Source organism: Bos indicus x Bos taurus, chromosome 5, assembly GCF_003369695.1.
Source record: "Bos indicus x Bos taurus breed Angus x Brahman F1 hybrid chromosome 5, Bos_hybrid_MaternalHap_v2.0, whole genome shotgun sequence".
In the NCBI taxonomy this organism is placed as follows: Eukaryota; Metazoa; Chordata; class Mammalia; order Artiodactyla; family Bovidae; genus Bos; species Bos indicus x Bos taurus.
The window spans coordinates 91,797,076-91,822,062 of record NC_040080.1 but is presented as its reverse complement, the minus strand read 5'-3'; the positions used below and the strand labels follow the sequence as shown (position 1 = coordinate 91,822,062).

Here is a 24,987-nt window from a genome sequence, read left to right as displayed (position 1 = left end):
TCTTCTTCTGGCTTGTCCCTTAGCTGATCTGTTTGGAGGATCTGCTGCTTCGAGTTGTGAAGAACCACGCACATCTGAAAAGTTCTCTCAGCCACTGTCTCTTGTCTCTAGAAATCCTCTAGCTTTCAATCTGGCCTACACAACTGTGTCAAGCATGGGCAGACATGAGGACATATGAGGCTTCCCCCTGTGGAACTCCCACTCGAGCTGGGAAAAACGCTGTGAACAAGTCATACCAAAACTAGAGATTTTCAGAGCTGGACTAGGTGAGTTAGAACAGTTCCTTTCCTTTAGGGAAATCAAGGAAGCCTCACAAAGAGGCTTCACATTTGACCTTAGACCTCAAAGGATGAATCCTCAGGTAGGAAGAGCTCAGTAAGGAAAGATCTCACGTGTCAGAAAAGTCACAGAGGGACAGCAATACAAGTGGATGCAGGAACCAGGAAGACCTCAGGGTGAGGGCACAGTGGATGGTAGAAGCCAGAAGGTCAGGACCACACTTTGGCTTTCATGAGCCCACACTTTGGCTTTCATGAGCCCTAGGCACTTGAGCCATCATTAAAAAATATTAAATTATATTTCTTACAACTGCATTGGTATTAAGATGAACATAGTCCAGAGTGATTGTAGAGACTGAGACACGTTTGTGGGCCTAAGAAGTATTACGGGCCTCGGGCACTGTGCCTGCTGCGTTTACTGGGGGAGTCAGCTGTGTAGGACAATGGGTGGGGTCCCCACTGAGAAGAGTTTGACCGCCATGCTAATAAGTTTGGTAAGCTCTAGGGAGTCTTAGTCCTTAACTCCAATCTTAGCCCTACTCTCGGTTGCATTAAGCATCCAGACATTTATCAGGCACTGATTGTCTGCCGTTTATCTTGATATCCTTCATATTCTCTATAGCATCGGCCAGCAGCTCTGCAGCCCCATCTTATGATGCATGCCCAACCAAGGTGCCCTGTCATGGCACTCAGTTTCCTCACCCCAACCCCACAGCAGGAGAGCCTCACCCAGGAGCAGTCAGCTAAGGATAACCCACAGGAGTGAGAGATGCAGCAGGTTTGGGGGTGAAGGGAGGACCAAGGAAGAGAGGTGCTCAAGAAGAGAGAAAGGAGCTAATGGGGTGGTGGAAGGACTCAGAAACCAGAGTCGTGGCCTGCCCTTAGCCCAGGCTGGCCTTGACCTCTCCCCACATCTGTGTTATTAAAATCCACCCCCTGACCATTTTCAGTTCAGTTCAGTCTCCCAGTCGTGTCCGACTCTTTGCAACCCCATGGACTGCAGCATGCCAGGCCTCCCTGTCCATCACCAACTCCCTGAGTTCACTGAGACTCATGTCCAGTGAGTCAGTGATGCCATCCAACCATCTCATCCTCTGTCGTCCCGGGTCTTTTCAAATGAGTCAGCTCTCTGCATCAGGTGGCCAAATTATTGGAGTTTCAGCTTCAACATCAGTCCTTCCAAAGAACACCCAGGACTGATCTCCTTTAGGATGGACTGGTTGGATCTCCTTGCAGTCCAAGGGACTCTTAAGAGTCTTCTCCAACACTACAGTTCAAAAGCATCAATTCTTCGGCGCTCAGCTTTCTTTACAGTCCAACTCTCACATCCATACATGACCAATGGAAAAACCATAGCCTTGACTAGACGGACCTTTGTTGGCAAAAGTGCCATTCTCAGGGCTAAACTAAAACCGTAAATCCTGCTTAAAATCTTGATGCTGGTTAGTGCTGTGCTACTGTCCCCTGGCTGCAGAAACCTGTCACCTTAGCACTGAGTGGCTGGTCCCCTCTAGGGATCTATTTCCCACTTGAAGAGAATGTGTGCCATTGTCAAAAATGAATAAGTGTCCTAGAATATATTTCTTAGTTTTAATTACAAAAATAAGGGACTTCCCTGGTAGTCCAATGGTTAAGATTCCAAGCTTCCAATGCAGGGGACATGGGTTTGATACCTGGTTGGGGAACTAAGATCTGGCAGGCTGCCAGGAGCAGTCAAAAATAATAATAATACTGTAGATAAGTCAAATAACACAGAAAAATGTGTTTTAAAAGTGAAACTGGGGAGATCCCTGGTGGTCTACTGGTTAGGATTCCAGGCTTTCACTGTCATGGCTGGGGATCAATCCCTGGTCAGGGAACTGAGATCTCGCAAGCCAAGGTGTACAGCCAAAAAAAGTACACACACAAAAAAGGGAAATAGATCATCACAGTGCTCCCATACCTATTGATTCATTGTCTAGAAGTAATATTTTCTATAAAAATTATTTAAATAATTTCTAGGTATAAACCTTCTGTACCCTGTTTATATATATATATATATATATATTTATAAATATATATGTGGGTAGCCATTCCTTTTCTCCAGGGGCTCCTCCTAACCCAGGGATTGAACCTGGATCTCTTGCATTGCAGGCAGATTCTTCACCATCTGAGACACCAAGGAAGCCCGCTATATAAAACAAATAAATATAAATAATATATGTATGTATTTTAAAAAGGAGAAGGGGGCAGCAGAGGATGAGATGGTTAGATAACATCACCAACTCAATGGACATGAATTTGAGCAAGCCCTGGGAGACAGTGAAGGACAAAGGAGCCTGGTGTGCTGCATTCCATGGGGTTGCAAACAGTAGGATACAACTTAGCAAAAAACAACAACAACAATGAATATACATGCACACAGAGTACCATATTGTTTGAAACTTGTTATCTTCATTTAATATATACCAAGGGCATTTTTTCGTATCATGTCATTTAAGTCTAACTCACTCTTTTTATTTCATTTTTAAAAATATTTATTTATCCGGCTGTGTTGGGTCTTAGTTGTAGCACAACGGATCTGCCATCTTCCTTGCAGCATGCAGGATCTTTAGTTGTGGCATGTGGGATCTAGTTCCCCAACCAGGGATCAAGCCCAGGCCCTCTCCACTGGGAGCATGGAGTCTTAGACACTGGACCACCAGCAAGTCCCTAACTCATTCTTTGTAAAAGTTGGATAGTATTCCTTAATATAATTAAACCCAATTTATCTAATCTTCCTCTATTGATGAATATTTAGGTTTTCCACAATTTTGTGACAAATTTTATGACAAACTACACAAAATTTGGTGACAACTGTACTAGACCCCAGGCTTCCTTGATGGGCTCAGATGGTAAAGAATCTGCCTGCAGTGCAGGAGACCTGGGTTCGATCTCTGGGTTGGGAAGATCCCCTGGAGGAGGGCATGGCAATCCACACCAGTATTCTTATCTGGAGAATCCCTATGGACAGAGGAACCTGGTGGGCTACAGTCCATGGGGTCACAAAGAGTTGGACACGACTGAGCGACTAAGTATAGCACTTACTAGAACCCACATCTTTATACATGTATTTATGTGGCTCTGTTTATTTCAAAAGGAACTAGCATTGCTCAGAAAAAATGCAGAGCCTCAGAATGAAAGCCAAGGCTTCCTCCACACTTCACCCTCAGAATCAGGATGAAGAGTCTGACCAGCGTGAGAGATGAGGCTCAGTGTGAGATTAGACAACAGTATTGAGGGTATTAAGTGCAATGCTCAACAGTCTAGTCTTTAAACAAATACATATTAGGCTTTCCCAAAGAATACAAAGATGGATGTGATGTTGACCCTGCCCTCAAAGGCTCACTTTGGAGTTTGTAACCTTCAGGAGGCTCGAGCCTCCTCTTGGACTCCTCATCCTGAGGCTAGAGCCATCTCCCTACTCTCCAGAGGAGGCATGGAGGTGGAAGGAGAATGACAAAAGAGGGCAGGGTTCCCCAGCCATCTCAGCCCTCTTCCCCGGGTCCAGGTCTGCTTTAGGTTAGAATCCTGGGGGATCGGGCTGGAGAGGCAGCCCTTAGTGCAATCCCCCCTCCCCTTCCTGGCTTCAGTTCAGTTCAATCTCTCAGTCGTGTCCGACTCTTTGCAACCCCATGGACTGCAGCACAACAGACTTCCCTGTCCATCACCAACTTTCGGAGCTTGCTCAAACTCAGGTCCATTGAGTCAGTGATGCCATCCAGCCATCTCATCCTCTGTCATCCCCTTCTCCTCCCACCTTCAATCTTTCCCAGCATCAGGGTCTTTTCAAATGAGTCAGCTCTTTGCATCAGGTGGCCAAAGTAATGGGGTTTCAGCTTCAGCATCAGTCCTTCCAATGAATATTCAGGACTGATTTCCTTTAGGATGGGCTGGTCGGATCTCCTTGCAGTCCAAGGGACTCTCAAGAGTCTTCTCCCAACACCACAGTTCAAAAGCATCAATTCTTCAGCACTCAGCTTTCTTTATGGTCCAACTCTCACATCCATACCTGACTACTGGAAAAACCAAAGCCTTGACTAGACGGACCTTTGTTGGCAAAGTAATGTCTCTGCTTTTTAATATGCTGTCTAGGTTTGTCATAGCTTTTCTTCCAAGGAGCAAGTGTCTTAATTTCATGGCTGCAGTGATTTTGGAGCCCCCAAAAATAAAGTCTCTCACTGTTTCCATTGTTTACCCATCTATCTGCCACAAAGTTATGGGACCAGATGCCATGATCTTAGTTTTCTGAATGTTGAGTTTTAAACCAACTTTTTCACTCTCCTCTTTCACTTTCATCAAGAGGCTCTTTAGTTCTTCTTTGATTTCTGCCATAACGGTGGTGTCATCTGCGTATCTGAGGTTATTGATGTTTCTCCTGGCAATCTTGATTCCAGCTTGTGCTTCATCCAGCCCAGGATTTCACATGATGTACTCTGCATATAAGTTAAATAAGCAGGGTGACAATATACAGCCTTGATGTACTCCTTTCCCGATTTGGAATCAGTCTGTTGTTCCATGTCCAGTTCTAACTGTTCCTTCCTGACCTGCATACAGATTTCTCAGGAGGCAGGTCAGGTGGTCTGGTATTCCCATCTCTTGAAGAATTTTCCACAGTTTGTTGTGATCCACACAGTCAAAGGCTTTGGCATAGTCAATAAAGCAGAAGTAGATGTTTTTCTGGAACTCTCTTGCTTTTTCGATGATCCAACGGATGTTGGCAATTTGATCTCTGGTTCCTCTGCCTTTTCTAAATCCAGCTTGAACATCTGGAAGTTCACGGTTCATGTACTGTTGAAGGCTGGCTTGGAGAATTTTGAGCATTACTTTGCTAGTGTGTGAGATGAGTGCAATTGTGCGATAGTTTGAACATTCTTTGGCATTGCCGTTCCTTGGGATTGGAATGAAAACTGACCTTTCTCAGTCTTGTGGCTGCTACTGAGTTTTCCAAATTTGCTGGCATATTGAGTGCAGCACTTTCACAGCATCATCTTTTAGAGTTTGAAATAGCTCAACTGGAATTCCATCATCTCCACTAGCTTTGTTCGTAGTGATGCTTCCTAAGGCCCACCTGACTTCACATTCCAGGATGTCTGGCTCTAGGTGAGTGATCACACCATTGTGGCTTCCTCTGTGCCACATCACTGTGGCACCATTCCTGGCTTCTCTCTGCCTAAATCACAGCTCCACCCACAGTGCTCATTCAGGGACCTCCCAACCCAGAGTTTGCCACCCACCACCAGGCACTCTGCACCTCCCTCCTTCTTCCTCTCCTGACTCTGATGGGCAGAGCCTCTCATCTCCTGCAGGATACACCTGCCCCGAAACTCCCAATCCTCTGCCCTCCACCCTCATAGCTGGAAGACTAGCTTCCTATCCTGAAGGCTCTCTCTTCTCACCCACCCCATACTCTCCTTCTCTGAGAGTTATTTCATCTGCTATCCATATGAGTTTCCCCTAACCTGCTTCCTAATACCATCCTCCATCAGAAGTCTCTCCACTGAACTTACCTGGTGGTCCAGTGGTTAAGACGCCTTGCTCCATTGGAGCAGGCACAGATTCCATCACTGGCTGAGAAAGTTCCATATGCCAAGGGGCAGCCAGAGAGAAAAATAAATGCATAAAGTAAAATACACCCAATGGAAACTAAATACCATTAGCAATTTGATACCATCACCACCATAATCACACCTTTAAAAAAAAAAAAAAGAGTAATAAACATTTGGAAGTATACCTTGTTCTTGAAAAAATAATAATTCTCTCCACTGCATCTACTCTGCTTTTGTCTCCCTGCATTTATGCCTCTGTCTGTGTCCTGGGGGAATGACCCATCTCCTTCTTTGGGCAGGGAGATGCTGCTGTCTCTTCCTTCTTTCTGCTGACCCTCCAGCCCTGTTTGCCTCCACCTTCTGGTGCACGGGGTAGGTCTCTGCACTTAGAGTGCCCCAGAGGGCAGTGAGGCAGTGGCAGGTTAGGAGGGGAGCACCCCAAAGGAAAAGCCAGTCCTGTCTTTCCATCTTATTTCTGGTAAAGAGTTTGTTGGATGCTTTTCAACTGAAAGGAGATGATTAACTCAGCCCTGGCCTTGTTCTGTCTTTGATCATAGATAAATTAGTTTACCTGAAAAGAAATCTTTTCATTTGTGTTTCCATGTCACCTGTGATTTTCCCTGCCTTTCACCCACAGCCCTGCCAGTTGGCAGGAAGAAGGTCAGCAAAGCTGCTGATAAAAGGAGTATAAAGAGGGCTTGGTTCATGGCAAGGGGGCAGTGGTCTACTCGCTGGCAACATGCTGCGCTTGCTGGTGTTCACCTCTCTCGTCCTTTATGGTAAGTGGATCATCTGGCCGGAGATCTGTAGGGAGGGAGATAGAGCAGGAGGGTCCGAAAGCTTTCACTAAGCCCAGGTCTTATCCTGGGGCAGGCAGGAGACTCTGCCTGTGTGTCTAGCAAAAACTTTACTCTCCTGGAGCTCGTGATAGAAAATGTCAGGAACCCTTGGCTGACAGGTTCCTGAAGCAGAGAGGAGCCTCTTCCAGGCCCCAGCTTCCCCATCATCCCTGATGACAGGAAGACATCCTCAGCAGGTGCCTCATGGCATGTGTACTGCTGTCCCCGCCCCCTGGGGAATCCAGCTAAAGCTCTGTGTGTGGGCAGGTGGGGGCGAGGCGAGGGGTAGAGACCCTGAGCGAGGCTGAGACCACTGGGTCCTGGCGGCTGTGTGAAATGGGCCAGAGTTCTGGGGACACGTAGGGGAAGCAGAAGGCACTTGGACTTCCCTGCTTTCAAAAGGGACCCAGAAAACTCACAGCTGGGCCCCTCATTTGCTAGGGAGGAACTGTGAGTTTGCAGACAAAGCACAACTGCCACCCGCCCTCCCACCCTGAGCTGACCCCACGCTTAGTCATCACTCACTTTTCTTCTGCTCCACAAAGGACACAGCACCCAGGACTTTCCAGAAACCAACGCCCGGGTAGTTGGAGGGACTGCGGTCTCAAAGAATTCTTGGCCCTCTCAGGTGGGTGTTCCTTCACAGCCCCAGACTGCCAATGAAATAAGAGTTGCTTGTGCCCTGACATACACTGTTATGCATATGTGTGCATATCCTTATCTACAGGAAGTTCTCCAGCTGCTTGGATTCTAGATGTTGAAGATGAATGGGAACAGGCTTAGGAGTGTTTTTCTAAATGCAAAAGGAGTTTTTCTCTAAATGCAAAAACACCAACCACACTCACTTTCCCAGGCACACACACAAACACAAACCTCATGTACACTCCCAGCGATACCACTTGGACCACACTAGCAAGACTGTATGCCAGACTCACATAGATGCAACACACTTTCACACACACACACACAGCCCTCTCCATGCAGTGTGTCACATTTGAACACACCCTGCCCCCAAATAAAGCACCTTGTTCATGTGGCTATTTAAAGAGTTTCCACTTTCAAAATAGGGCTTTGCTTTGACTTAAGCAATTTTAATTGTGTAAAACTGGCAAATTGACTGGTGAATAGCCATACTTTGAGAGGAATCACTGCAATTAATTCTGAATTAAACCCAATTTACAAAAGTTTGAGCCTCCATTTTCAGGAGTAGAGTTATTGTGTGATAAGAGCCACCGAAGGAGGGGGCGTGAACTGATTAAAACGAATGTTCCAGTGGCATTTCTAAGCATCTGCTGAATGAAGGGCCAGGGTGTATCTTGAAAACACTGGAGGGGAGTTCTGGGGACCTCGGCTTGTGAATTAGGTGATGGAGCAATTCCATGGCTACATTTCCTTCCCAAGAGGCAATGGAGGTAGAAGGACCTGGGTTCTTGGCCCTTTGCAACAACCTAGTGTAACGATGCCAAATGCACTGTATGTGTAGCCCAGATAGTTGGCGGATATTTTGAGGGACGGCAGGAATTTAAGGAGATCTTGGTTTGGGACGAAGTTTTTTTAAAAAACACCAACCTATCCCTCTTTTCTTCTCTCCCCATCTAGATTTCCCTCCAGTACAAGTCTGGAAGTTCCTGGTATCACACCTGTGGAGGCACCCTCATCAAACAGAAGTGGGTGATGACAGCGGCTCACTGTGTGGATAGGTGAGAAAAACAAACCAGCTTTTCTGAGCTCCTGGGAGGGGAAGAATCTGGTCCTTCTAGAGGAATATGTATCCTGGAGCACTCAGGACAAGACTTAAGAAGGTGTTTGGGGGACTGTAGGGAGGTAGTGAGATGAAAACTACAAACTATGCACTTTTCAAAGCCTGGCATCAGACAAGTTCACGTTCAAATCCAGTCCCACCTTCTTCTAGCTAAGTGAACTTGAATGGCTTACTTAGCTCCCTAAGCTCTTACTCTCTTATCTCTAAAACAGGGTAATAATACCTACTTTGTAGAATTATTGTGAGGATTAAGTAGATAAATATTTAAGTACCTAGTCAATGCCTGATCGGTAACCGTTTTTTCATATTTTATCTTGAGCAATGGTTCTTAAATTTGAGCATATATCAGAATCATCTACAAGGCACAGATTGCTGGGCCCCACCCAGTAGAGTTTCTGATAGAGAACTCCAGGCTGAGTCCTGATAATCGGCATTTCTAGCAAGTTTCCAAGTTCTGGTGCTGCTGGTCCAGGGACCATGTTTTAAGAACTCTTGGTCTAGAAGCTTATATACCTCTCAACATCCCCCTGTGGTCTGAGAGACAGTCTTTCATTTATGCCCACCACACTTCTCCCAAGTTATGAGATATTCAGCCTCTGATGTTTAACTTAGTATATTGGGGAAATGAAGCTGATGGTATTTTTTGTCACTTCCACAAGTTAGCAACTTGGGGATGAGAGGGCTGGTTATTTCTTCATCTCCCAGGGTCTTCCATATTCCTTCTGCCGGGGCCAGAAAAGATGAGTTCCTGTCCTAAAAATGAGATGGAAGATGCCTTACCAACTTTTCTCTGAGAGGAGAAAGAAAAGGCTCATTCAGGGGTTCCCTCTCTCCCTTCAGCCAAATGACCTTCCGTGTGGTGCTGGGAGACCACAACCTGAGCCAGAACGATGGCACCGAGCAGTACATCAGCGTGCAGAAGATCGTGGTGCATCCATCCTGGAACAGCAACAACGTGGCTGCAGGGTAGGGCAAGGTGGCGCTGGCCCGGGGCTGGGAGGTGGAGGGCTGGCTGCCCAGCCACAGGGTCTGGGCTTCCTTCACATTCATCCAGGAGGACTTTGAGAATTAAGATGTTGGCAGGCTTTCCCAATGTCTCAAGTGGTAAAGAATCTGCCTGCAATACAGGAGACACAGGAGATGTGGGTTCGATCCCTGGGTCAGCAAGATCCCCTGGAAGAGGAAATGGCAACCCACTCCAGTATTCTTGCCTGGAAAATCCCATGGACAGAGGAGCCTGATGAGCTACAGTCCATGGGGTTGCAAAGAGTTGGACATGACTGAGCACACACTAGGGCTTGAGAACATTTGAAGGTCTTTGGGATTTGTTTGATCTGGGCTGGTCTGCATTATTGGATCCCCTGAAGCTCCTTCTCTGCAGAGTTTAATGTTCCTGTTTCTATTGTTATTTATTATTCATTTTATGGCATAGACTCCATTAGCAAAGGGCTTTCCTTGTAGCTCAGTTGGTAAAAAATCTGCCTGCAATGCAGGAAACCTGGGTTCCATCCCAGGTAACGAAGATCCCCTGGAGGAGGAAATGGCAACCCACTCCAGTATTCTTGCCTGGAGAATCCCATGGACAGAGGAGCCTGGCAAGCTATAGTCCATGGGGTCGTGAGAGTCAGACACGACTTAGCCACTATACCACCACCATTAGCAAAAACGGACTTCCTAAAAATGAATCTTACAGTAAGAAAACTTCTGCAAGACTAAGCTGTAAACTTTTGGAAAGGAAGTAGTTAAAAGGGTGGCCAGTCTAGAGAGTGTGGGAGTGGGGATGGGCTCCAGTAACTGGGGTACATCTGCAAAGCATTTTATGTCTTTCTCATTTGAGAACTCTTCTCCACTACCAAGATCACAGCCCTTCACGCTTTTCTAAGCTTCACTCCCCGGGGCTGCAAATAAGAACTAGCGACCATGCCAAGACCTAACCAGCAGGGGCTGCTGTTACACACAGAATACCCTAGACTCCAAATGCGCAATTCCTCAAGTTTGAAGCTTGGCGAGTCCCCTCCTTCTTCGAAGTCACTGGTTTCCGATCCTGTGGGGATACAAGGCTTAGGGAGGGCTTGTCCCTATGCTGAGCTGAAGGAAGTTCCGGTCCCGCCAGCAAGCAGTCTCCTTTCCACCCACAGTTACGACATCGCCGTGCTGCGCCTGGCCCAGAGTGCTACCCTCAACAGCTATGTCCAGCTGGGTGTTCTGCCACAGTCGGGAACCATCCTGGCTAACAACACGCCCTGCTACATCACAGGCTGGGGCAGGACTAAGAGTAAGTTGCCTGCACTGGCACCATCCATCCCCCACATGGATACTGATTAGGTAGCTGAGCTTCTGCAGCCCTAGTTTTGTGGTCCTAAGTGTTCAGAGCCGGAGGCCAGGAACCAGAGGAACCACCAGAGATAAAATAACTGGTGCGTGAAATCAACCTAAGAACAAGCCATGCAACAGTCAATTCAGAGATTCACAGACTCTTAGCAACAAAAAAAATAAGGCCTTATCTCAGAGAGTATTTTTTACTAGCCTCTCATTTTATATATGAGGAAACTGAGGCCCAAAGAAAGTAAAGACTTTGTTCCAGATCACATGACTAGTTAGTGACTAGTTAGTACCTGGTTAGCTGGGGCCAGAACGCAGGTATTTTGGCTCCCACTTTGGTGGTCACTACAGCATCATGCTACCCCCATAGACAAATCACTGGGCTGTGGGTTGGAGCAAAAGAGCCAGGGGTGGTTGCAGGTCCAAAGAAGTCAAGGCAGGGGCGGCCTCAGCCCTCTTCTGGTCAATCAGGGAGGATTACTAGAAGGGAAAGTCACTGGATGACACAGAAAGGTGGGAGGGGCTATGAGCAGAGATGGTTAACAAGGGTAGAGACAGCAGGCCTGGTGCAGAAGGCTGAGAGCCACTGGGCAGGATCTGAGCTCTGCAGGAGAGGCGAGGTCTTGCTGTGAGCAACAGTCTAGTGGGAAAACCTGCGGCTGAGACAGACATGCTTCTAAGCCAGCTTTGCTCTCGGTTCACTTAATGTCATTGTGGTTCAATCTCCCGATCTGTATATAACATGAAAGTGTTGTTGTAAGGATCCAAAAAGAAAAAAAAAAATCAGATAAAGGAAAACTGCACTAAGCTCTTAAGAAATGGAAAGAAGGCTACACAGTTCCAGTTCTACTCCATGGGGTTTATGGTGTAAGGAAGCAGGACAGACAGATGAGTTATTAACAATAAGACCATTCTAGTGGCACCCCACTCCAGTACTCTTGCCTGGAAAATCCCATGGACGGAGGAGCCTGATAGGCTGCAGTCCATGGGGTCGCTAAGAGTCGGACACGACTGAGCGACTTCACTTTCACTTTTCACTTTCATGCATTGGAGGAGGAAATGGCAACCCACTCCAGTGTTCTTGCCTAGAGAATCCCAGGGACTGCGGGGCCTGGTGGGCTGCCGTCTATGGGGTTGCACAGAGTCGGACACGACTGAACCAACTTAGCAGTTACTTAACTAAAGTAGTCATGAGTTAGTGGTTTGGAATATGGGACTACTAGTCAAGAAAGGTGCCTGTACCTTTCACCTAAAGAGAAACAAGAGGACAGTCTATGACATGGCAGAGAAAAGGAGCTTACCCTGACTTCAGCTTTCATGAGAGCTTGGGAAAGTTTGGCCAGGTGTGGAAGGTTTTCCCTGCACAGCATCTGGGGCTGACCTCTAAAGTTGTGTGTGCTGTTCAGCCAATGGGCAGCTGGCCCAGACCCTGCAGCAGGCTTACCTGCCCTCCGTGGACTACGCCACCTGCTCCAGCTCCTCCTACTGGGGCTCCACTGTGAAGACCACCATGGTGTGCGCTGGAGGAGACGGAGTTCGTGCTGGATGCCAGGTGAACACAGGCTCAGAGTGTCAGAAGTCTCACCCCAGCTCCCTCTCCTCTCTGCCTCTCACCCCCTACCTTTTCCTCACCTCCTATTCCACACCTACTCCCACCCATATATAGAGACTCAACTTTCTAGTCTAGTGTCTGGATGAGAATTATTCTGTGCTGGTAAGTCTGTATTCCAGGAATCTCAAAGTTGAAAGGAACCTTAAAATTCATCTTGCCTGCCTGATGCCCCCACCTCAAAAGTTTGCATGTGGCCTAACATTTGTGTTGGTATATGTGAGTGTTCTTTAGAAGTTATTTGTGCCTTAGATTTTTAATGGCTGCAGTAGGGCTAGGCCTGGATTGGTGGTTGTGACTGTGTATAAGGTAGCTTCCCTCCCATCAACCCCAATTTTTCTTTCTTTCTTTTTTTTTTAATATTCTGTTTATTTATTTGACTGAACCAGGTCTTAGTTGTAACACGTGAGATCTTCTGTCTGGGATCTTTAGTTGTGGCATGTGAACTCCCAGTTGCAGTATGTGGGATCTAGTTCCCTGACCAGGGATCAAACCCAGGCCCCCTATATTGGGAGTGCAGAGTCTTAGCCATTGGACCACCAGGGAAGTCCCCTAATTTTTCTTATAGCTCCTCTACCACCACCCTTTTGACCCAGTAGTATTGATAGCAATATATATACAGGTGAATACGGTAGGGGAAAGTACACTAAATAGCTTTATAATAGAATATATATAAACTATTATAAAATTATATATATGTATGAATCATCTTCTATTTACACAAGATCAATCAGCAATACACCATCTTACAGATTTGGTACTGCAGTCCAATAAAAGTTCTTGATTATCTGCTAAATGCTAGGCACTGTGTTTGATTCATCTGTATCAAAAATACTAAAGATACAAAGATGAATATAAACACAATCTAGTGGAGGAATGGAGAGACATAGGACAGAACGTCTACAGTGTGGCTAAGTGTTATAATAAAGACATGCCTAAAGGTGATACAGGAATCCAAAAACCAGATACTCCCCTCTCTACCTTTTGGTGTCAGAAAAGACTTGCCTTCCCCGAGAAGCTAGAGTTCGTAGTGAGTCATGAAGGTTAAACAGAAAGCCAGGCAAGAAAAAAGAGGAAAAAATATTCAGAGAGAGAGAACCTGAAGAGAGACATAGGCTAAGAACCTAGAACACACAGAATTATAAGGCATTCCCTAGAGCTAGAGCAGCGGTCAGGGCTCACAGTCTCCAGCATCCAACTTGCTGCCTCTGTTTTTTGTGTGGCCCGTGAGCTAAGAATGTTTTTTATATTTTTTTTTAATGGTTGGGAAAAAATTTAAAAAGGAAGAATATGTTATGACACATGAAAAATATAAAATTTCAATGTTTGTTTTAAAAAGAAGGTTTCCTTGGAATGCAGTTATACTTGTTCATGACATTGTTTATGGCTGCATTCATGGGGTTGAACAGTTGGGAGAGAGACTGTAGGACCTGCAAAGCCTGAGATACTTACTTTTTGGCTCTTTACAAAAAAAATGTGCTGACCTCTGGGCTACAACTTAAACTATTACCATTCTAGGGAATGTCAGGAGATGACCTTAGAGACAGGTAGGAGCCACAGGACTTGGAAAGTGAAAGAAAGTGAAAGTGAAGTCACTCAGTTGTGTCCAACTCTGCGACCCCATGGACTGTAGCCTACCACGCTCCTCTGTCCATGGGATTTTCCAGGCAATAGTACTGGAGTGGATTGCCATTTCCTTCTCCAGGGGGTCTTCCCAACCCCAGGGATTGAACCCAGGTCTCCTGCACTGTAGACAGACGCTTTACCGTCTGAGCCACCAGGGAAGTCCACAGGACTTGGGCCTTCATTCAAATAGCATGCTTGGGACATGCACTTTATCTTAGACACTGGGAAACCCTTCAAGAGTTTTAAACAAGAGAACAGCGTGAGCAGATTTGCCTTTTAAAAGCACTCTCTGATGACAAGGTAAGCATGTATTTGAAGAGGGAAAAATTAGCAGGGAGACTGCTTAGGAGACTGTTTCAATTATCTAGGCAAGAAATCTGAGGGTCCAAGTTAGCGCAGTGGAAAGGAGGGAGGTGGAGGATCAGGAGTGACTTCCAGGCATCTCAGTTAAGTGATTTGGGGGAGGGGTTTGCAGCGTCCAATGAGACAAGATTTCTAGGATTTGGGAGTGAAAGTGATGAATATGGTTCTGGACAAATTGAGTCTGAGATCTCAGTGGGACATTCAGCTATAGTTTAACTGGTAAGAAACCAGATATAAAGAAAGTACAGCCTGGAAGAGAAAACTGGGCTAGAGATAAGCTCAACAGGAAATGAGATTCCTCAAACTCTCCCACCCTCTACTCCCCACTTCCCTCAGGGAAAAGTGGTAGAATGAGGGAAAAAAAAAATAAAACAGTGAGTTGGGGAAGAACTGTGATAACAGGAATATTTGAGTGCTTCAGGGCTAGGTGGAGGACAAAGGATCCGTAAGGATCTAAGAAGTAAGAGAAAACCATAGTAATAAGAGGTTTACAAACTCTCAGGAAATACTGACAGGTCATCACATAGCCTACAGTGAAGCCAGGAGCCACAGAGCATAACTGAAAGTAGCTTCTTTGGCAGTTGACAGATCACTGGTAACTACAGCCAGAACAGTTTCAGTGGAGTGATGAGGACGGAAGCTTGATTGAAAGGTAAGGCATGAAGAGGCACTAAGAAATAGCAAGAAACATAGAATACTCTTTCAAGAATCTTGGATGAAAGAGGAATTTAAAAGTCTGGTGGCTTTCAGGAGGATGAAAGTCATGGAGCGGGTGCATCTTTTAAGATTGAAGAAAATTGAGTGTATTTCTGGGCAGAGAGGAAAGGATCCTGTAGAGTCAGAGAGAGGGAATAAATGGATGATGCAAGACCCCAGGGGCTCCCCCAGGGGTAGCTCAGCTGATAAAGAATCTGCCTACAATGCAGGAGACAGGGATTCGATCCCTGGGCTGGGAAGATACCCTGGAGGAGGGCATGGCAACCCACTCTAGTATTCTTGTCTAGAGAATCCCCATGGACAGAGGAGCCTGGAGGGCTACAGTCCATGGAGTTGCAAAGAGTCGGACATGACTGAGCGACTAAGCACAGCACAGCACAGCAAGATCCCAGAGGGGAAGGAAGAGATGAACCAAGAACACAGGTGGAGCTGGCTTTGAATAGAAGAGGGACACAGAAACATGCGTGGATATGAAATAATGTGCAGGCTGAGTAGCTGAAATTTGGTGGGTGTTCTGTAATTGCTTCTATTTATTCATGAACTAGGAGTCAAATGTGGAAAAATGAAGGGGTAAAAGGGTTGGATGGATTTGGATTAAGATGAATGGAGAAAGACTGGCCTCCATGATGTTGCTGACAGGCTGAGGTTAGAGACCATGCAATAATCATATGGGTAAATTATTCACTCCATTCAAGGATCTAGTTGTAGGCAATGGATTAGTTCAGGGCTGGGTTTTCATGCATTATTGAAACATAAAAGTATTTCAGATCAAATGCAAGCTCTAAGCTGGGTGGAGGAGGAAGAGAAGCCAGAAGGAGACTGGTAGGCTGGCTGAAATAGTAGAATCAAAAATTAAAGGTTTTTTTGGTGAGCACTTAGTACTATGAAAGTAAGGTGACCAACTCATCCCAGTTTTCCCAGGACTTCCCCAAGGTCAGCTGAAAAAAAGCCCGAAACTACACAACTTACAAGTTAAGAGTTTTGTTTTGGTCGATGAACCTACTGAGGACTATAGCCTGGAAGACACCCTTTCAGACAGCTCAGAGGAACAGTTTCAAAGAAGTAAGGAAGGAGCCAGGGGATGTTAGAATTTTTGCTGGGGGGAAAAAAAAAACAACAGTTAGCCATCAAAGATTACTGCTAATAACAAGAAACAGACATCTCAAGTGAATGGTTTCAGTGCTTTTCCCTGTCTGGGAAGATGCAAGAGTCTGGGCTCACAGAAACCAGCCCTTTGATATTCATTGTAACTATCTAGGGTCAGTATCATTTTTCTCCATCTTGAAATCCCTTCAGGATGTGGAGAGCGGCTGCAGGGGCAGGTGGTTTGATAGTGGGCAACATTCATTGTTTCCCAGAATAGCAGGCAACACTTCATTTACTGACACAGCAGGCAACATTTTTTTTGTCCACATCTAAAAGTCCTGTATCCTGGGAAACCTACCTGCAAGTTAGGGTAAAAAAAAGATGTGGGACTTCCCTGGTGGTTTAGTGGCTAAGGCTCAGCGCTGTGAATACAGGGGGCTCTGGGTTCGATCCTTGGTCAGAGAACTAGATTCCACATGTCACAGCTAAGACCCAGTGCAGCCAAATGAATAAATAAATCAATGAAGACAAACACATAAGTCAAATTCTTCCAGTTCCTCACCAGCCAGCCTCACCAATAACCTCTTAAGGTTTAACCTTTCTGAGTTTAATTCACTTTCCCCTGTTTGCTCTCAAAGTCTTGAACTCTGAAAAACTAGAGTACTTTCCTTCTGGCTGACACTGCAAATCAGTCTCTGAGGCCGTTGTGTCTCCACAGTCTCTTCCCACTGGAACTTCCCAAATATTGTGTCTTGGTTTTGGGGCTTTCAGATTTCTGTGTCCCCAGCCAATCTCCTCAGAGGGGATTCACTAAACGCCTCTCACGGCAATCCAACCACTCCCATTGAGCTCTCTCCCAGCTCTTCCTTCTGCCCTAAAATCCTCAGCCATATCCTCCTTCACTACAGAGCTTTTGTTTCTTTTCAGGTCAATTAGCATAAGACAGTAATACGGTACACAATTCAATTACCTTCCATTCCTCTAGTTTAGAAATACTCTCAAATCCCTATAAGAATTTAGGTGGAAGATATTTAAACTGTTTTGTATTGAGTACAATAACCTAAAGGAATATACATCTTTCTTTTTATAAAAAGAATAACCATCTTCTTTTCCCAAACATAGTGAGGGTGGGGTACAGCTACTTCCTTAGAAAAAAAAATTAGCCCCAATTTGAACTTTTGGTCTCTTTCCCTAGTTCTTCTTTTTTTTTTTTTTTTCCATTGAATGATTACCTTGTTTAAGGTGGCAAATAAAACTCTGAGGCTTGATAGTGGGAAAGAACAGTCATGTGTTTCTTCTACAAGTTCTCCCTCCCTAGAGGGGACTACTTTTAACTCTTGAGTTGATTTCTTTTATGTCTACCTCCAGCTCTCTAAAAGCATATACTTATATTGCTACTTAATTTTTCACTTCAGGCATAATGCAAGATATGGAACTTCTCTTCCTTTACACATTTATACTTGCCCTTCAAGCATGAATTTTTCTGATCCCCACCCCAAGATCCCTAAATAATTTCAGTTAAATTAACATTTAGTATTTATTATAATTATGTAAAATGCTATTCCCTGAATAATTTTGTTTTCCCTAGAGTTAATAATTGTCTTTTAAAATTTGCATAATATATACTCATGGCAAATAGATGGGGAGAAAATGGAAACTGGCAGTTTTTATTTTCTTGTGCTTAAAAATCACTGTAGACGGTAACTGCAGCCATGAAATCAAAAGACGCTTGCTCCTTGGAAGAAAAGCTCTGACAAACCTAGATGGCATATTAAAAAGCAGAGGCATTACTTTGCTGACAAAGGTCCATATTGTCAAAGCTGTGGCTTTTGCCGTAGTCACACAGATGTGAAAATTGGACAATAAAGAAGGCTGAGCACCAAAGAAATGATGCTTTTGAATTGTGGTGCTGGAGAAGACTTGAGAGTCCCTTGGACAGCAAAGAGATCAAACCAGTCAGTCCTAAAGGAAACCAACCCTGAATATTCATTGGAAGGACTGATGCTGAAGCTGAAACTCCTATACTCTGGCCACCTGATGAGAAGAGCTGACTCAATGGAAAAGACCCTGATGCTGGGAAAGACTGAGGGCAGAAGGAGAAGGAGACGACAGAGGATGAGATGGTTGGATGGCATCACTAACTCAATTGACATGAGTTTGAGCAAACTTTGGGAGATAGTGAAGGACAGGGAAGTCTGGAGTGCTGCAGTCCATGGGGTCACAAAGAGTTGGATGAGACTTATTGACCAAACAACAACTAACAACATACTCAACTCATCACCAGTTCAGCCTTAAACTCTCCACTAATTTATAACTGACCTATTTTATCTTCTCTTGACCTAGTGTTCTGTGTCTTGGTATGGGTCTATTTGCATTCATTTTGAGGGATAGTTAGTGAGTTTTTTCATCCTGGAAACTCCAGACCTTTGGTTCTGAAAATGTTTATTTATTGATGATTTCCTCCCCTCCGTTTTCATTTTTTGTTTCTAGAATTCCTGTTACTCACAATCCACCTCCTAAACTGGGTCTCCTATTTTCTTATTTTCTCTCTATATAGTTTGTCTACTTTATCTCCTAGCCTAATATTTCATTTCTACTATCATATTCATGTTTCCAAAGGCTTTTTGTTTTCTGAATGCTCTAATAGCTTGCTCTTCTTATATCATGGATATAATACTTATACAGTTTTATTGTTTATAGTCTTCTCCCTGCATAATCTTGGTTGTCTTCATTTTTTGTTTATTTCTTTCTCTTTATTTTGATCTTTATTTTTTAAATTTTTAAAAAAAATTTTATTGGAGTATAGGTAATATACAATGTTGTGTGAGTTTTAGGTATACACAAAGTAGAATCAGTTATACATATATTCACTTTTTTTTTCATTCTTTTCCCACATGGGCCATTACAGAATATTGAGTAGAAGTTCCCTGTGCTGTACAGTAGGTTCTTATTAATTACCTGTTTTACATATAGTACTGTATACACGTCAATCCCAATCTCCCTATTTTTCCCTCCCCGCCCATTTCTCTCTCCCCTGATAATCATAAGTTTGTTTTCTACATCTGTGACTCTACTTCTGTTTTAGATTCCACATATAAGTGATATCATATGATATTTGTCTTTCTGTGTCTGACTTACTTCACTCAGGATCTTTATTTTTATATTGAGGCTTTCTTCCCTGGTGACTCAGATGGTAAAGAGTCTGCCTGCAAGGCAGGAGACCCGGGTTCAATGCCTGGGTCGGGAAGATCCCCTGGAGAAGGAAATGGCAACCCACTCCAGTATTCTTGCCTGAAGAATCTCATGAACAGAGGAGCCTGGAGGGCTACAGTCCATGGGGTCGCAAAGAGTCAGACACGACTGAGCAACTAACACTTTCTTCAGATGTTTGGTCATCCCTGACCATCTGCTCTTATTTCAGAGTAGGACAGTGGCAAGCTGATAGGTACCTCTGGGCCATAGATGGGGTTCATCTATAGGGAACTGCTTTGTCAGGTGATCTGGCTAGGCCGTTTCATTGGAGGACTTCTAATGATAGTACCTCAAAGTCTTCCCTCTTGTGCTGGTCAGATTCTTCAATGAAATAGCTTCCAATTTTACGTCTAGAATCACAGAACTGACATCTGGGAACTGAGTAAGAAAAAGAGTATCAAGGTCATAATCTGTAAACTCAGATTCTTCTGATTCTGAGCCCAAGCAAGTAACCACTACCCAATACATCACTTTCTCTTCTCCTTACCTCAGTTTAGCTTAACATGTTTTGACTACCTACCCTGTTATCTAAATGCTGTCCAATTAGACCCATTGGTCTGAATGCTGGGGGTAGATAAATCATTAGAACACCCTATTTCCCCCACCGTAGGTTCAATTTAAGTCAGTAATAGCTATTGAACTTAAGACATTCAAAGTTCTAGGCTAGCATTGTAGAGTGGAAAATATCAGCAAGATGTAGTTCCTGTCTCAAGAAGCTCACAGATAAGCGTGGGAGTTAGAAACAAATTATGAAACCAAAACACAAGGCAGAACATGACATATGGGCTGCAGAAGAAAGGAAGAAGTACTATAATTGTTTAGAAAGTGGGGATGCGAAGGAAGTAGGGATTTCAACTGGAGCTTTTATACAGTACGGGATTTATAAACAGAGATGTGGGTGGATAGGGTGTAAGCAGAAACAAAGGCCCAAAGATCCAAAGATCTGGAGTTTTAGGACTCTGCTTCTCTTCCCCACAGGGTGATTCTGGAGGCCCCCTTCACTGCTTGGTGAATGGCCAGTATGCTGTCCACGGTGTGACCAGCTTTGTATCCAGCCTGGGCTGTAATGTCTCCAAGAAGCCCACAGTCTTCACCCGGGTCTCTGCTTACATCTCTTGGATAAATAATGTGAGTCCTCTCAAATGATGGGATGAAATACAGTCACCTGGAGATTCACGCATTGACTGGGGTGGGGAGCAAAAGTTGGGAAGGAGAAGCCATCACCTTCCTCATCGCCTTCAAATAGTTATTTACCCCTTTCCCTTCCCCTCTAGTGAACTTTCCCCTGATAGTGTTGCCATCCTGAGTTCCTCTTCACATACCTACTAAGCAGGCTTCACCATCTTGTTTACTACTTAGAGTAAGGTGGTGGCAACAGCAGACCTGAACCAGGTGCCTATCAGGGCTGTCCAAGTCAAGGCCAAGGGGAAAATGGCTTCAGAAAGGCCTGCACACTCCAGGCAAGGGAATAGGCACTAACATTCTCCCCCACCAGTTCTTTCTAAGGGCATCATGAGAATTTGCTCTACCATTTGGCAAGAGGTTTTACCACCTTAAACAATGGTTGAGGGCTAGGTGAGAATGTACCTACACTGACCTGGTGGTGGAGCCTCACACCATCCCACCTGTGCCCTCCAGCCTCCAAACACATTCTGGAGTCTTGTGGCATGAACCTTGACTTACAACCAGTTCAAGGTCTGCCACTATGTTCTGAGTATGTGCTTATAGCATTGAATTGTCCTGGACCAGTTAAAAACTTCTTCCTGCCTCCCACCCTCACAACTCCCCATAAACCCAGTACAGGGCCATACTCAACTAGGAGCCCTGAAGAAAAAAGAAAGGAGGTAAGCAGAAGTTGCTGACTGGATATAACCGGTTTTTCCTTCAGGCCATTGCCAGCAACTGAACATCTTCCTGAGTCCAGTGGTATTCCCAAGATGGTTCTGGGATTGACAGCAGAACTTGAGGCCATCAAGGAAAAAACCAGTCTAAGAAACTATTGAGCCAGATGTGGAAAAGCAAATAAAATCGAATATATGTAATACCCTGTGTCTTTTTATTTGTAATTAAGCCTTCTAGGGGAAAGGCAGTTATAGGGCCTGAGTTGGATTTCACCAGATTTCTGGGCTGGTTCTTCCATTTGCTGCCATCCCTCTCAGTTCACAAACTAAGCCAATTGAAGGATCTACCCATCTGTTAATCTGCCTGTCTGCCCCTTCTCCCACACATATTTGCTATATTCAGAGGCACAGAGGGCTTTAAAAATGTTCCAGAATGAAAAAATGTGCCCTGACTCTCCCAGGTAGATTGGGGGCTCAGCCTTCTTTTGGTTCTCCCGTCAGTGCCTAGAACAGGGCTCACCCCAAAGTTCTGAGTCATGGCAACTGTGGGGATACATTAGAGATAGGAGTATAAGATTAGGTGGTAGGTCAGGTGCCAGCAGACAGTGAAAGTGACAAATCAGAAAGGAGATAGAGAGGAAAGAACTGAAAAAATGAGAAAAGAAGATGCGGAACAAAGAAAGGAAAGGATTGAGGGGAAAAGAATATGGGGCCTCAAGCTATGTATGAGTCAGCACTTCAAGGTTGGACTAAAACAGGCAACTGGATCCGGGGTTCTATAAAAAACACAGAACTGGGAAGCTGATAAATCTTCCCTATCCTGGCCAGGGCTCAGTCTGTTAAGAGTGGCGTATGATAAAGCGAAGAGGGAACTGAAAGGAGAAAGCTAAGGGGATCAGAAACAGTTTTTCATAGCAACTGCTGAGGATCAGACAAGAGGGATCTGGAGAGTTAACATTACATTAGAGGAAACTGTCCAAGACTGGTCTCACAATTTATAGGCTACTTTGGTCAGCAGAGTCTTCTAGAACAGTTTGTATAGCAAAAGAAGCTGGGCAAGGGATTTCCCTGGTGGTCCAGTGGCTAAGACGTTATGCTCCCAATGCAGGGGGCCTGGGTTCAGTCTCTGGTCAGGGAACTAGATCCCACATACCACTATTAACAAGAGTTCACATGAAAAAGAAAAAAGAGTTCCCATGCAGCAACTAAAAGATCCTGCATGCCACAACTAAGACCTCTTGCAGCCAGATAAATCAATTACTTAAATATTTTTTTTTAAAAGAAGCTGGGCTTGACAGGACACCTGTATTCCCATCTCTTTTCTACTACCAACAAACTGGGTGTGTGTGCTTGTGCCAAGTCGCTTCAGTTGTGTCTGACTCTGTGCGACGCTATGCACTGTAGCCTGCCAGAGGAACTGGATAACCTTGGGCAAGTCACCCTTTCTGTTACTCCGATTCCCAACCTAGTTACTTTCCAAAGATTTGTCCTGCTCTAATACTTCATGATTTGGTGACTATCAATTTCAGTTCCCAAGGGTTTGGCACTGAAGAGGGTTTTTTAGGAAGCAGTGGCTGGGCTGCATTACTGAGGATGCTGTGAATTCCAGAGAATGACCCAGGTATTGGCCTCCTTCTGCTACTGACACATCTGTGGTGATCACCATCTCTCTCAGTGCTCCCACAGCACCATTGTCCTCCCACTTCCCCCCACTTTGTCCTTCCATTTCTTCACTGTGCCCCTTCTAGATCATCCCCACAGCTAGCATTATAACAGAATAAACCCTAATGACCTATTACCCGAAATTTTTGTATCCATCTCTAAAATCATCTGATTAACAACCTATCTCCACTTCCAGACTTTAAGCATTTTTAAGTCAAGAATCACTTTTAAAACATTCATTCTTGGCTTCCCATCACCCAGCAATGCCTGTCACATGGTTGATTCTGAGTGCAATATGGCTGTTTGGGGGAGTGATCTGGAAAATGATAGCAAAGAAGGCCTTCTGATTTTGTCTCAGGCGTTCAGCTTCCTTCCCCAGTCCTTAGGAAGTTTATCTTGACCTCCTTTCCTCCTTTTGGGGAATTTTACTTGCAAAATCCTTGAGTAAATGGTTCCTCCAAACCTAGTGTCCTAATTTCCAGCTATCTTCTCAATCAGGTCAGGAAGCAACTTCCATTTGGAAACCGACCTAGAGAAGCAACTGTTATAATCTCAGCAGTCCCATCCCAATTTACACAATGTATTTTCTGCCTCCATCTAGTACGCTATACTAGTTCCTCCAGCTAGAAAAATTTGCTCCCCATGCCCAGCACAGGCTTCCATATCCAACTCTTTGGCCTTTTTTCTATAAGGTCCTCTCCCTTTCTAAGCATCTTCATTTCTACTTCTAGCTCAGCTGCTCCTCTCTTTCAAGTCCAGATTTGGAGTCCTGTCCTCTGCTCAACCTACCCCTCCTACCAGTTTAGGTTTAGAGTCATGAGTGAAAAAATGTTGCCTGACATATCAGTAAACAAAGGATGTTGCAGCCATCAAGTCATCACATTACAGCCCCATCCTCTCCATGGTGAGCCCCGAGAGCTCAGGAGAGAGATAGGATGCTGGCCCTCAGGCCATCAGCCACTGCAGCCACCACGCATTGTTGTACCCTGAGGAGACTCGGGATGAGAAAGTGCAGGATACTGGCTCCACATAGTTGAGGTACATATCCAAGGAATGATTTCAGTGAGCCCAGACTTGTGCATCATCCCCCAAATAGAAAAGTACCAAATTCCTTAACTTGCTAAGTTGCTTCAGTCGTGTCCGACTCTGTGCGACCCTATAGATGGCAGCCCACCAGGCTCCGTCATCCCTGGGATTCTCCACGCAAGAACACTGGAGTGGGTCCTTAACTTGAGATACTTGGTTTTCTTTAATTAACTATAATCTTTTGATGATTACCTGTTGGCTCTTCCCTTACCTCTTCTGAGCAGTTTCTCAGAGCTGAGAGGCTGCGTCCCAGGCTTAAGTCCTCAGTTTTGTCTGCTAAATAAAACATAATTCTCAACTTTTAGATTGTGCTTTTTTTTTGGCCCGGTTGACAGAGCCAACCTCTCCAGTAGAGGGCTTCCATCTTTAAAAACTCCACCCTGAAGCAGAAAGTCCATTTTATGTGGTCATCCAGTTGTTGTTTAGTCACTAAGTCCTGTCTCTGTCTCTCCATGAACCGTATCCCACCAGGCTCCTCTGTCCATGGGATTTCCCAGGCAAGAATACTGGAGTACGCTGCTCCTGCACACTTATCCATAAACACCCCATTCAACACTCTCACTGAGTGGAAATAACAAAAATTTCTATCCTCCTGTTCCGGTTATTTTCCCCTGCTGATCGTTACAGCTGGTTAGCTCTCAGGGAACATTGTCTTGGCCCAGATTTGAAAACTCTTTGCGGCTGGTGTTCCTCTACCTCAGGGGTAGAGGCTGCTGGTGTTTCTCTACCTCAGGGGTAGAGGGTTTGAAGCTGGCCGGGAGGAAGCACCGCCAGAAGGCAGACCTGCGTCTCCGGCCTCCTGGGAACAGACCCAACAAGCCTGAGCCCCACAAGTCTCCGCGGGCCCCTCGCCCACGCCCTGGGCCTCCAGGGAGAGCGCAGGGGAGCGGCCAGCTGGGCCTCGCGTGGGCTAGGCCACAGCCCTGGGCCTGTGTTGCGCATGTTTCCGGCTGCATCCGCGGGGCCCAGGGCCTCAG

General features: G+C 45.2%; 1 protein-coding gene across 1 annotated transcript; it reads left to right on the top strand.

Moving 5' to 3' along the window:
- Positions 1-176: 176 nt before the first annotated feature.
- Positions 177-21,463, top strand: CELA1 (chymotrypsin like elastase family member 1). Its single transcript, XM_027542912.1, has 9 exons — positions 177-266; positions 6,483-6,624; positions 7,230-7,312; positions 8,284-8,384; positions 9,287-9,412; positions 10,585-10,721; positions 12,175-12,320; positions 20,400-20,549; positions 21,310-21,463. The coding sequence occupies exons 2-9, from the start codon at positions 6,585-6,587 to the stop codon at positions 21,325-21,327; spliced, it is 801 nt and encodes a 266-aa protein (XP_027398713.1). The 5' UTR covers positions 177-266; positions 6,483-6,584; the 3' UTR covers positions 21,328-21,463.
- The last annotated feature ends 3,524 nt before the right edge of the window (positions 21,464-24,987 follow it).